Genomic DNA, 13878 nt, shown 5'->3' with positions numbered 1-13878 from the left:
TTTCCTGTTCATTCTCACAGATTCCTACTAATAATGAATAATTCAATGATTTTATTCCACATGCTGTTTCCTGTCAGCAACACACACTCACACACACACACACACTCACACACACACACACACACACACACACACACACACACACACACACACACACACACACACACACACACACACACACACACACGTATGTACTCCTTCCTGCGGGTTGATGTCAGGTAAACACTCAGCTGCTGGGAAACTCACACATGTTTCAGCCTAAATGACCTTCAGTATCCTGATCCCAGCAGGAACTGTACAGACACAAATATTAAAGAAGGGCAGGAAGCAGTAAAACGATTTTAGAGTCTCTTCAATATGTTTTTAATGTTAATGTTAATACAAAAAAACACAAGTTATGGTTCAGTCCCACTGGGACTGAAAAGGATCTAAAATTTACTATCACTGCATTTAAGAATAATCATCATCCAAATGTTCTGTTTTAGTGGCATGAATTACATGAAAAAATTATTTTGTTTAAATGTTCACAAACAAGCTCAATGAAGATAAGGACTTGGTGTCTGCTGAATGATTCAGAAAATAATATTTAATAAATGATTTATGAACCAACAAATATGTTTTGGGTTTATTTTGATAATCTGTGTGGCTTTTTCCTGGTTTGGGCTCTTTGCTCTCATCATAACTAAAGACACTGATGACTTTCACAATAATAATCAGAGGACGAACATCAGGAAGAGGAAGCATTTACAATCTGATTAAGTACAGATTACTTTTTCTTCACTTGTTTTAATGTTGCACATTTTCATAAATGTATTTACACATTTCAGAGGCAGATTTTCCAAAGGAAACATGGACTGATGTTTGCATAGAACAGGCATCAAATCTGATGTCTTTAATAAAATAATCAATCGATCGGTGACAAAGTAATTAACAGATTAACAGATCGAAAATAATGATTTGTTGCAGTTTGACACAAAAGAGTTCAAAGAGCTCTGCTTCAGCCTCCTGCTGTACTTTGATGTGTTCTTCACTGAGGGAACATCTTCAGTGGTTTTTCCTCTGATGCATTTTTACTGAAATAAATGATCTGAGCATTAATGTGACTTCTTTCTGGACTCCTGAGCACTGAATCAGGTGCATGTAACAGTCATGCATCCCCACGCTAAACCAAATTTAGCTGCTTGTCAGCATCACCGGCTTGAACTCCCACCGTCCACTGATAAGATACCTGTGGCCACCACCCAATCACATCACTCCCCTGCTGTATAAAAGCTCCTCTGTGAGGCGGCCCGACCTGATCGAGCCATGGCCTTCCTGTGGATCCTCTCCTGCCTCGCCTTCATTGGCGCCGCCTACGGTGAGATTACGGCTCACTGGGTGAAGCACGCTGGCAGCTGTCTTCATTCTCAGCACTGAATTTTGTTCCTCTTTTTTACATTTGAATGATTCATTTATTAACTTAAATTAAGAATTACATAAGAGGAGAGAAAAACTAAAAGCTGGTAACAAACAATCTTCAGGAATGGGGAAACAAACAGTTATATCGATGTAATTACACAGGAACTGAAATACAAATAAAACTGTGCAGAAAGTGACTCTGGATCAGCTGAGGGAGCAGCGCGGTGTTTATTACACATGATGCTGTAAAACCAGAAGCAGCTCTTCAGATTAACTTCCACACAGCAGTTTTATTTTTGTTTTTGATGATGTCATTCTGATCTTCTGATGTCACCAGGGTGCGGCGTTCCCGCCATCCCTCCTGTCATCACGGGCTATGCTCGGATTGTGAACGGTGAGGAGGCGGTGCCTCACTCCTGGCCCTGGCAGGTGTCCTTGCAGGTAAACACACCTTCACAGCTGCGCACTCACGGTCCGGTGGAAAGTGGCTGACTCTTGCTGTTTCTGCTGTGGCAGGACTACACCGGCTGGCACTTCTGTGGCGGTTCTCTCATCAATGAGTACTGGGTGGTGACGGCTGCTCACTGTGATGTGTCGTAAGTGCTGTGGAGGAGATTTAAAATGACACACCTGGGATTCTACACTGTCCTCTATCATCAAGTTATAACGTCATAGCTCTGGTTTTAAAATGACAGAATTATGCTGAAAGTATCTGATGATGATGATGATGATGATGATGTGAGGCTGTGAGGAATCTGCTGCACTTTGAGCCGGGTTTGAAAAATCTAATTAATATATAATTTCATGTCTGATGAAGAGAGTCCAGCTTTACAGAGATCTTTGTAGATCTTTCAGGTAATATGGTGATGGCAGAAACGCTCACCTGCTTCTCTTCTTCTCTGAGCAGGTCCTCAGACCGTGTGATCCTCGGAGAACATGATCGTTCCTCCAACACTGAGAACATTCAGACCATGACCGTCGGCAGGGTGGGAGAAATACTCCGTCGGGTTTTTGATCACATCGCCACATGTTGGAGTTTCCGATCATAACCATGTCACTTCCCAACAGGTGTTCAAGCACCCGAACTACAATGGATTCACCATCAACAACGACATCTTGCTCGTCAAGCTGGCCACCCCTGCCCAGCTGGGCACTCGTGTTTACCCCGTGTGCGTGGCCGAGACCACAGATAACTACCCCGGAGGCCTGAAGTGTGTGACTACTGGCTGGGGTCTGACCCGCTACAACGGTGAGAGCTCAGCCACTTTTTTCAGCCAGGTTCTTCGTTAGTTGATGTAAGTTTAAATACAAAGATCAGTTCTAAGACCTGAACACTTGTTGTTCTTTGTCATGCCTTCTTAACACATAATAAACTCATTAATAATAGTCTAACTCTAATTAACTGTGCTTTGGTGGAGCCAATAAATAAAACAGAAACCAAATAACTCCATGAATCTGTCTTATCTCACAGGAGAAACCCTGTGGGTGACCTCTGAACCTTTCACAGCATAAAGAGCTTGTGATGAAGGATCAAAAGTAAATTATTGTAATTAAAGCATCCTCATACAGATGTGTTTGGACGTTGATGAGCCCACCAGGTGGCGCTCTAATGCGAGGAATCATGAGACTAGCACACACACCCTCCGCCCGCTGTCAGTATCAGAGTCACTGATGTTTGATGTGTTTGTGTTTCAGCTGCTAACACGCCCCCCCGTCTGCAGCAGGCCGCCCTGCCACTGCTGACCAATGACGAGTGCCGTAATTACTGGGGCAGCAAGATCAGTGATGTGATGATCTGCGCTGGAGCCTCTGGAGTCTCCTCCTGCATGGTGGGCGGGGCCTCCATCACTAAAGAAATGCTGATCCTGATCTTTTTATACACTCTTATTTATTCATGTTTCATTTTTCAGGGCGACTCTGGTGGTCCTCTGGTCTGCCAGAAGTCTGGAGTCTGGACTCTGGTCGGTATTGTGTCCTGGGGCAGCGGAACCTGCTCCACCTCCACGCCAGCTGTGTATGCCCGCGTCACCAAGCTGCGCGCCTGGATAGACCAGACCATTGCTGCCAACTGAGGAGCGGCTGCACATCGACCTCAGTCTCAATAAAACACAGAAACTCTGAAACAGACCTGCTCGTGTCTTTGTTAACACACACACACACACACACACACACACACACACACACACACACACACACACACACACACACACACACACACACACACCTGTCTGTGTCTTTTTCTCCTCAATATGCAGTTTCACCAATTTATTATGTGACCACTGCACATATTGTGTAAATACTGCAGTATTAACAAATGCACTGACTGCCCAACATGTAAACTCTTCTGTGGAAATTCATTTTAAGACATGGAGCATTCAGTGAGTGAAGTGCGGAGAACTCGAGGAGAGTTTTGTGTGCAGAGTTTCAGCCTGACGTGCAGCAGGACCTGAATGAGGATGAGTTAGCCTCGGTTAGTGTTGTAGTACTCGAGGCCAGTCTTGGTTTTGAGACACTTTTTGATGGTCTCGGTCTTGTCATGGACTTGACCGCACTTGTACTCAGTCTTGTCGTGGACATTGAGGGCTCGGGATTTTATTTCAAGACCAGTCAAGACCACAGCTCTGGAAATATCACTGAATTGCCAGAATATTGTCCAATTTATTTGTTAACATCTTTGCTTTTATTGGATGCAAAACGTACTGATTCAAATCCAACAAAGACTGTGCTCCACTGCCTTCTCCTAGGAGGGCACCCGCGGACTCTGCTATTGTTGCCCTCTTAAAAAGACAGGATTCCATCTTCAGTTCAGCAACTTTTTTTATTCCCGATTCTCTGAATGACTCCACAAAGCAGGCACAAACATGAGCACAGATGAACGAGAGAAAGTAAAAAAAAAAAACATTCACCAGAGGTTGCACCGCTCACCAACCTCGCGATAGTTGATGACATCACATCCTGAACTCTGACCCCATAGTAGCAACATTAATCACAGTAATATTTGGCATAACATCAAAATAAAATAGAAACGTAAAATATTTACCTATTGTTTAAATCTGTTACTGCCAACTAAATAATTGAAAATACAAATAAGATTAAAAGGGATATTTCAAGGTCGCAACACCATAGATCCTTTTACTGTTTGTAAACAATACTGACGTAGGCTGTGAAAGGGTCTATTATCGCCACTTGCACCTGTATCATTTGCAATCTACCGCAGAGCACGGGCAGTTTCATTCACAATGTGCACGTTTAGCGGCTACAGAAATCTAAATGACAGCCAGCATGAATGCGGGAAAAGTAAGAGTAAAAATGAAGATCAAATGAAAATTTCAGGCTTCCTATGCAACAAAAACAATCCCAGCATGAAAGGTAAATACCAACTTTCATATATTATGATACACAAACTGAAAATTTAATGCAAATTTTAGGGCTGCAACGATTCCAGGAGTAACTCAATTTGATTATTAAAAAGCGTTTTAACTCTGCAGCTCAGGTGTCTCCGTGAAAGCGGAGCATTTCATCCACATTAGCGGCATTAAAGTTCTCTGTGACGGATTTCCATCATTTAGAAAAAATGACAGGGATCCTCACATCCAGGCCTCGAGGGCCGGTGTCCTGCAGGTTTTAGATGTGTCTCTGCTTCAGCACACCTGAGTCAAATGTAGAAGTCATTAGCAGGACTCTGGAGAACTCGACTAACATAATTAAAATGGTTCGTGTTCAATCCTGCTAAAATGCACCATCTGCATTCACCCTTAGGAAGCAATGTATAATGGGTCATCCTCAGAGCCGCAAGGATCACTGATGAGGTGACGTGTCTCTGCGAGGTCTGACAAAGAAATATGATTAGCGTACTTATAAAGTATGTTTATGGTTTTCACTTATGTAATTACTGAACTGTGTTTACTTTAGGTCACGATAGTTCTGCCATTCTGTTGTCATTGTCGTGCTTTCTAGGTGTTTAGTTTGTGTGAAAAGATTGTGGGAAATTCCCGCAGTAACGTTATGGCTCCTCCTTGCAGAAGGAGCGCTTGTCTTGCTCACCAGAGACACCTTACCGCTGTGCTCATTCTGTGAAAATGCAGATGGAGAAATAAAGACGACTGAGTCCACAGCTCGAGCAGCTCCTTGTGATATATTCCCACTCAGGGGCGGGCTGGGGTTGAAATTCAGCCCGGGAGCTTGGTTTGGAGAGGCCTTTTATCTGATCATACATACAAAAGGGGGAAAAGGATCTTCAACCCCCCCTTAGCCGGTGTCTCGCCCTTCACCTGTCCTAATGGTGTGCTGGCTGGGCTGCAGTGTTAATTTTGACAGCAAATTGTGATAGTTTTAGTCATAGTCTTTTGACGAAAAATTAATTTAGTTTTTGTCATAATTTAGTATCTGAATAGTTTTAGTTTTAGTCGATGAAATTATGGTAAGAATATAGTCGACTAAAATATAAAGGGTGTAAAATGTAAATGCTTTTTCTTCAGTTCCCTTGAATTAGTCCTTATACACACTTACACAAAATTAAACATTTATTCAAAGTTATGGAATATTAATAATATTAACATTAGCGTTTCACCTGCTTCCCACACACCCGATCATTAACACCACCTTACTGAGATAATCGGAGCGTTTTACAGCAGGACGCTCTGAAAGGTACAGGGCAGTGTTCAGGACTAAGATTATAAAGGCTAATCCACCGCGGTGTGGAGATTTTCTCTAAACACAAACTGGGAAAAACACTTTACCCTGCATGACATTAAAATGCTGACCTTTGCATGGAGATCTGGGTGACTGGTTTGCAGATGTCGTTTAAGATTTGTCGTGTTTTTACCCGAGATAGTCGCCCCACATGGTTTACACATCGTTTTGTTTGGCACGACGTCAAAGGACAAATGTGTCCATACATCGGCTCTTCTCTTTCTCCCTGCTGACATTGGTTACATCACTTAGTTCTATCGGAAGGAACGACCAATCACAGGCCAGTTTGGTCTTCCCGGGTTTAGAGCAAATTTGTGCAACTGTGCGTTTGATTGGATGTTTTCCTAACTTGTCCCAAAATGAAATCAGTTCTGATTGGATGTCCTCCCTGACAAGCATTTTCGTCTCTGCAGGGCACAAAAGAGAAAACGGAGGAGGGAGAAGGATAAAAATGTTGTTGGGATGAAAAACAGCTTTTCAAAGTGGTTTAAAGACAGTCGGTAGTTTATGTCATAGAAGTCTTGTATTTTATAAGTGCATGAATTAGTGAGATCTGCACACATGAACACAATAAATGTTGAGAGGGCGCGGCTGGTGCGTTGTGTGTGTGTGTGCGTGCGCCTAAAAATGTGTCCACATACACCTCAGAAAGTATATACCTGCACCCCTGCGTAAAACCACCTAAAACCACCTAAAACTCGAGGGTAAATTGCGCTCCCACCGTATACTAAAAATCTCACAATGCACTGCAACAGCTGCCGCGCAGGCCAAGACCTGTGCACTAACTCATTTTTCCGTTGCCAATGACACATTGATCAGTGATCAGCAATAAAAACAGCAATCATCACGTTTTACACCTGACCCCCGAAAACGGCCAGATGAAAAGTGGGAAACGGATTTATCTAAACAGGCGAGGCAGAGGACCTGATCGCTAACATCGGAGGTAAACTGCGTCTCTTTTCCTCGCCTGCGATGTGCGGGGGAAAGAGCGGATATGGGAGAAGATGCAGAGGGAGACCTGCACAGGTGAGCTGACAGTGCATCACTGCGTCACACACCAGGAAACGCTGCGCAGCAAAGTCCTCCAGACAGAACACGAGCATCGTAACACAAACAGGGAACTTTATAAGAAGCAAAGGTTTAAATCTGACATGTCCGGAGGAAATAGTTTCTGAATTTGGTGACGTTCTTTATCACACAGGTGCCATGAGCTACCTGAGGAAATCTGTCAAGTTCATGAAAAGTAAAGGTTGAAGTCCCAGCAGGGCTCCGGGGTAAAAAGTGGCTGTAAGTCGGCTTCTCTCTGCCACACAATGAAGCATCTTACTGTAAGTCCCTGCAGCTTCAGGGACGGGACCGCGCCATTACGGGTGTGAAAAAAAATTCAGGCCAGAGCAGGTCTGTGTTTGCAGCTGCGCTGTTTGCTGTGAACTGCACACACTGCGCAGTTTGCAGCATTTTCCCGACTGTTAAGAGCAGAAATTCTCATCACAGTTTTTACCTGAAAAAATTGCAAATTTTCATCAGCTTGAAATGTATTCATTTTTCCTGATGTTATTTTAAAGAAAAATATAATTTATATATTTATATATATATAAATATTTTATTTAATGTGTTGAGGAAAAAGTTGCTGTATTCTGGCCATTCAAATTCATATTGCTGATAAAAATTGTTACTTTTAATCCTGATCGTCCTGCGACTCAGACTGTATCTTGAATTTTGGCCCGACCAATGATTGAGTCTGACACACGTGAGAGGATTTTACAATGTTCTGACAATGAAGAGGAATCAAGCGACCTGCCAGAAGAACCGGCCAGTTTTATAGACACATAAAACTCTGGTTCAAACTGTTTTTTGTGTAGTACTCCTGTACTTAATGCTTAAACATGTTTTGCTTTTATAATGTTTATAAGTTCTACATGTTTTTAATACAAAGGCAACTGTTGTACATTTATTCAAATATAAGCATCAGATAAATTTTGCAATGTTAAATATGCTTAAAAATCCAAATAAATTGTTGATTACATCACACTAACCGGTGTACTTTATTTCTAAGCACAGTATACCCACTACAAAAGTGTAGACTACACCACTGGTGTGTGTGTGTGTGTGTGTGTGTGTGTGTGTGTGTGTGTGTGTGTGTGTGTGTGTGTGTGTGTGTGTGTTAACAAAGACACGAGCAGGTCTGTTTCAGAGTTTCTGTGTTTTATTGAGACTGAGGTCGATGTGCAGCCGCTCCTCAGTTGGCAGCAATGGTCTGGTCTATCCAGGCGCGCAGCTTGGTGACGCGGGCATACACACCGGGCATGGAGGTGGAGCAGGTTCCGCTGCCCCAGGACACAATACCGACCAGAGTCCAGACTCCAGAGTTCTGGCAGACCAGAGGACCACCAGAGTCACCCTGAAAAATGAAACATGAATAAATAAGAGTGTATAAAAAGATCAGGATCAGCATTTCTTTAGTGATGGAGGCCCGCCCACCATGCAGGAGGAGGCTCCAGAGGCTCCAGCGCAGATCATCACATCACTGATCTTGCTGCCCCAGTAATTACGGCACTCATCATTGGTCAGCAGGGGCAGGGCGGCCTGCTGCAGACGGGGGGGCGTGTTAGCAGCTGAAACACAAACACATCAAACATCAGTGACTCTGATACTGACAGCGGGCGGAGGGTGTGTGTGCTAGTCTCATGATTCCTCGCATTAGAGCGCCACCTGGTGGGCTCATCAACGTCCAAACACATCTGTATGAGGATGCTTTAATTACAATAATTTACTTTTGATCCTTCATCACAAGCTCTTTATGCTGTGAAAGGTTCAGAGGTCACCCACAGGGTTTCTCCTGTGAGATAAGACAGATTCATGGATTTATTTGGTTTCTGTTTTATTTATTGGCTCCACCAAAGCACAGTTAATTAGAGTTAGACTATTATTAATGAGTTTATTATGTGTTAAGAAGGCATGACAAAGAACAACAAGTGTTCAGGTCTTAGAACTGATCTTTGTATTTAAACTTACATCAACTAACGAAGAACCTGGCTGAAAAAAGGGGCTGAGCTCTCACCGTTGTAGCGGGTCAGACCCCAGCCAGTAGTCACACACTTCAGGCCTCCGGGGTAGTTATCTGTGGTCTCGGCCACGCACACGGGGGAAACACGAGTGCCCAGCTGGGCAGGGGTGGCCAGCTTGACAAGCAAGATGTCGTTGTTGATGGTGAATCCATTGTAGTTCGGGTGCTTGAACACCTGTTGGGAAGTGACATGGTTATGATCGGAAACTCCAACATGTGGCGATGTGATCAAAAACCTGACGGAGTATTTCTCCCACCCTGCCGACGGTCATGGTCTGAATGTTCTCAGTGTTGGAGGAACGATCATGTTCTCCGAGGATCACACGGTCTGAGGACCTGCTCAGAGAAGAAGAGAAGCAGGTGAGCGTTTCTGCCATCACCATATTACCTGAAAGATCTACAAAGATCTCTGTAAAGCTGGACTCTCTTCATCAGACATGAAATTATATATTAATTAGATTTTTCAAACCCGGCTCAAAGTGCAGCAGATTCCTCACAGCCTCACATCATCATCATCATCATCATCATCATCAGATACTTTCAGCATAATTCTGTCATTTTAAAACCAGAGCTATGACGTTATAACTTGATGATAGAGGACAGTGTAGAATCCCAGGTGTGTCATTTTAAATCTCCTCCACAGCACTTACGACACATCACAGTGAGCAGCCGTCACCACCCAGTACTCATTGATGAGAGAACCGCCACAGAAGTGCCAGCCGGTGTAGTCCTGCCACAGCAGAAACAGCAAGAGTCAGACACTTTCCACCGGACCGTGAGTGCGCGGCTGTGAAGGTGTGTTTACCTGCAAGGACACCTGCCAGGGCCAGGAGTGAGGCACCGCCTCCTCACCGTTCACAATCCGAGCATAGCCCGTGATGACAGGAGGGATGGCGGGAACGCCGCACCCTGGTGACATCAGAAGATCAGAATGACATCATCAAAAACAAAAATAAAACTGCTGTGTGGAAGTTAATCTGAAGAGCTGCTTCTGGTTTTACAGCATCATGTGTAATAAACACCGCGCTGCTCCCTCAGCTGATCCAGAGTCACTTTCTGCACAGTTTTATTTGTATTTCAGTTCCTGTGTAATTACATCGATATAACTGTTTGTTTCCCCATTCCTGAAGATTGTTTGTTACCAGCTTTTAGTTTTTCTCTCCTCTTATGTAATTCTTAATTTAAGTTAATAAATGAATCATTCAAATGTAAAAAAGAGGAACAAAATTCAGTGCTGAGAATGAAGACAGCTGCCAGCGTGCTTCACCCAGTGAGCCGTAATCTCACCGTAGGCGGCGCCAATGAAGGCGAGGCAGGAGAGGATCCACAGGAAGGCCATGGCTCGATCAGGTCGGGCCGCCTCACAGAGGAGCTTTTATACAGCAGGGGAGTGATGTGATTGGGTGGTGGCCACAGGTATCTTATCAGTGGACGGTGGGAGTTCAAGCCGGTGATGCTGACAAGCAGCTAAATTTGGTTTAGCGTGGGGATGCATGACTGTTACATGCACCTGATTCAGTGCTCAGGAGTCCAGAAAGAAGTCACATTAATGCTCAGATCATTTATTTCAGTAAAAATGCATCAGAGGAAAAACCACTGAAGATGTTCCCTCAGTGAAGAACACATCAAAGTACAGCAGGAGGCTGAAGCAGAGCTCTTTGAACTCTTTTGTGTCAAACTGCAACAAATCATTATTTTCGATCTGTTAATCTGTTAATTACTTTGTCACCGATCGATTGATTATTTTATTAAAGACATCAGATTTGATGCCTGTTCTATGCAAACATCAGTCCATGTTTCCTTTGGAAAATCTGCCTCTGAAATGTGTAAATACATTTATGAAAATGTGCAACAATAAAACAAGTGAAGAAAAAGTAATCTGTACTTAATCAGATTGTAAATGCTTCCTCTTCCTGATGTTCGTCCTCTGATTATTATTGTGAAAGTCATCAGTGTCTTTAGTTATGATGAGAGCAAAGAGCCCAAACCAGAAGCATTCCTGCCCTTCTTTAATATTTGTGTCTGGACAGTACAAGCTGTATCAGGATACTGAAGGTCATTTAGGCTGAAACATGTGTGAGTTTCCCAGCAGCTGAGTGTTTACCTGACATCAACCTGCAGGAAGGAACGCATACGTGTGTGTGTGTGTGTGTGTGTGTGTGTGTGTGTGTGTGTGTGTGTGTCGCTGACAGAAAACAGCATGTGGAATAAACACAATGTTGCTGTGCTGTTTTGTGTTGTGCACAATTTTAATCTGATGTGTTTATATGTTAATCAATGAATGAAGAAACACAAATGCTACGTTCACACTGCAGCCTGAAGTGACCCAATTCCGATGTTTTTGTGAAATCCGATTTTTTTTGCGTGGTCGTTCACATTTCCAAATATACACGACTTGGATGTGATCTGTGTGTGAACAGCAGACGAGCCTGTCCCGCATGCGCAGTAGAGGACGCGACCTGGCCGTACAGATCGCATTTTAACCCTTTAACATTCCGGGGGTTTTGTGTCAAAAACGCCTAAGAATTTACTCAAATTTTTAAGTTAAAGCTGTTCCTAAACCCTTGGGACTATGTGAAAAAGCTTGGGCATTTTGGAAAGGTAACATTCTATATTTTTTAATACAAAAGTAAGATTTCCTCTAAGTGTAACTATCAGAAAGTTATTCTCTTTTGAACAGACAAATTTGAAGATTTTTTTTCTCGCCTAGATTAAAAAACAAAAAAAACAAGAGATTAGACAGTTGAATTTGGTACTTATGGACTTAAAACACATCATGATTGCAAAGAATAAGGTCTTGGCTATTCCCATTTCAAATTTGAAAGCAATAGCTGTAAAATTGAGCATTTTACAGCATATTCCATAAGGTATGGGTTGTGCGTTTTTCAGAGTGACATTTTTGGAGACACTTGGACAACCCTGAAATATGCAATAACTTCTGAATGCTTCATCCTACAGACATCAATGAGGGCTCTAATGAAAGCTTACACTTAGAGGAATTAGAATATAGAGCCAAAGCCACTCTCCCTGTTTTAGAAATTCATATTTTATCATAAAAAGCAATAAAGAGTACACTAAACGTGTGCATTATAAACAGTAGTCCAAACCAGTGCTATAGTCAACAAACATTTTAATAAACACACAAATATTACTATATATACTATATACATACTATATTTAAAATAAAATATTAAATAAAACTATTTACATACTCATGGCACATTATTATTTTACATGTTCTTTTCTCTGTGTCAGTCATCACGGTTTACAAAGGCATGGTACACACTTGACTGGAGTTTTTTCATGGCACTATAGCCTTTTATAATCTTTTCTTTGTGTTTTGGCAATGTTTTGAACAAAAAAAAACCCATCAAAACAGCAATAGCACACATAAAACATCTTTTATACATGAGCGCACAGAAATCCTGAAACCACAAATCTGTCATTCGAAGGATGCTCTGTTTTACAGAAAGAACATAGACCCCTCAAACTATACATCCACGTGTTCAGAATTTCATTGGCTAAGCGTCTGTAGCGTTATTTTTATTCTGTGAGCTGATAGGTTGGATCTGTTGTCATCAGAATGTGGGCAGGAGCTTGTGCTAGTCTGTGACACTCATTGGCTATTCCTTGCTACAGACAGCCGTCACAGTGTCCCAGTTGGTCAAGTTAGGTGTCAATCAAAGCCTAAGACCCGGAACTTCCGATTTGGAGCAAAATGGAGGCTCTATCGGCAGCTATACAGCTAACAGGAGGCAACAAACAGTGTTTACGTTTTTTCAAGAAAAGTTTAGGCTCTGTTTTTGGTGCCCTTGTGGATACGACTCGTGTTTTTGACCTCATGGATGTATTGGATTATATTCACTGGACTGTTACGGACAGAATGATGCCAAATTTGTGGAGAATTATGAAGATTTGGAGTCCAGACGAGCGGTCGAAGGTAGGAAAGTCAAATTACTAGTTTCGGCTATCAGCTTACAATACCCTGCGCTGTATATGCTGTGATTTTTGTACATGGCAATGGCATACATGGTTAGAAAGAGGAGAACCGTGGCTTTCTTTTAATGTTTCGTATGTGTGTTTTGACAACATAGGGACGGAGAAATTTGACTGTATATTTAAGAATTCTGCGCGACGGCCCTTGATCGGGCCGCGGAACGTTTTAAAAGATCAGATCTGTGTTGTTCAGACTGGCATGAAAAGATCGGATGCAGGTCGCATGAGGCCGAAAAAATTGGATTTGGGTCACTTCAGGCTGCAGTGTGAACGTAGCCAAAGATATCTATGTGTAGATTTAATATGAGAGGTCTGAGTCATCTTATGAGAACTCCAACCGTAACCCTCTTCTCTCAGAAGTTTGGACATGGACCTCCATCATGTTGGCAGGTGTCATTTATAACAAACAGAACCAGGCTGCTTGTTATTCACTGATTTCTGTATAGCGAGGCCAGTGTTGTAGTCAAGACCACCTAGCCCGAGACCGAGTCAAGACCAACACCAGTGCCCCACACTACATGACCCAATAAAATGTGAAACATGATCAAAATCACTTCTCAAATTGATCTGAAAGATCCACATTCCCATAAAAACACCTCGATATCAAACACTCAGAGCTGAAATAAATATAACCATCTTTATTTAATACTCCTGGGTGACTTCCATCATTTATGACAGAAAGTAAAACAATTATTCAGAGTTCATCACAATAGTCTTAACTGCTC

The 13878-nt window shown here is 42.6% G+C and overlaps 2 protein-coding genes across 2 annotated transcripts; one reads left to right on the top strand and one right to left on the bottom strand.

The window, feature by feature from the left end:
- Positions 1-1233: 1233 nt before the first annotated feature.
- Positions 1234-3525, top strand: LOC115778182 (chymotrypsin A-like). Its single transcript, XM_030726240.1, has 7 exons — positions 1234-1357; positions 1736-1839; positions 1915-1994; positions 2306-2384; positions 2467-2647; positions 3094-3227; positions 3309-3525. The coding sequence occupies exons 1-7, from the start codon at positions 1306-1308 to the stop codon at positions 3468-3470; spliced, it is 792 nt and encodes a 263-aa protein (XP_030582100.1). The 5' UTR covers positions 1234-1305; the 3' UTR covers positions 3471-3525.
- Positions 3526-8278: 4753 nt separating this feature from the next.
- On the bottom strand, positions 8279-10568 carry LOC115778181 (chymotrypsin A-like). Its single transcript, XM_030726239.1, has 7 exons — positions 10445-10568; positions 9963-10066; positions 9808-9887; positions 9415-9493; positions 9152-9332; positions 8572-8705; positions 8279-8491 (listed from the first exon to the last, which is right to left on the bottom strand). Exons 1-7 carry the CDS (start codon positions 10494-10496, stop codon positions 8330-8332), a joined length of 792 nt encoding a protein of 263 aa, XP_030582099.1. The 5' UTR covers positions 10497-10568; the 3' UTR covers positions 8279-8329.
- Between the last annotated feature and the right edge of the window lie 3310 nt (positions 10569-13878).

Source organism: Archocentrus centrarchus, chromosome 3 (assembly GCF_007364275.1).
Source record: "Archocentrus centrarchus isolate MPI-CPG fArcCen1 chromosome 3, fArcCen1, whole genome shotgun sequence".
In the NCBI taxonomy this organism is placed as follows: Eukaryota; Metazoa; Chordata; class Actinopteri; order Cichliformes; family Cichlidae; genus Archocentrus; species Archocentrus centrarchus.
Note: the sequence above shows the minus strand (reverse complement) of the source record. Positions and strands in the feature narration are given on the sequence as shown.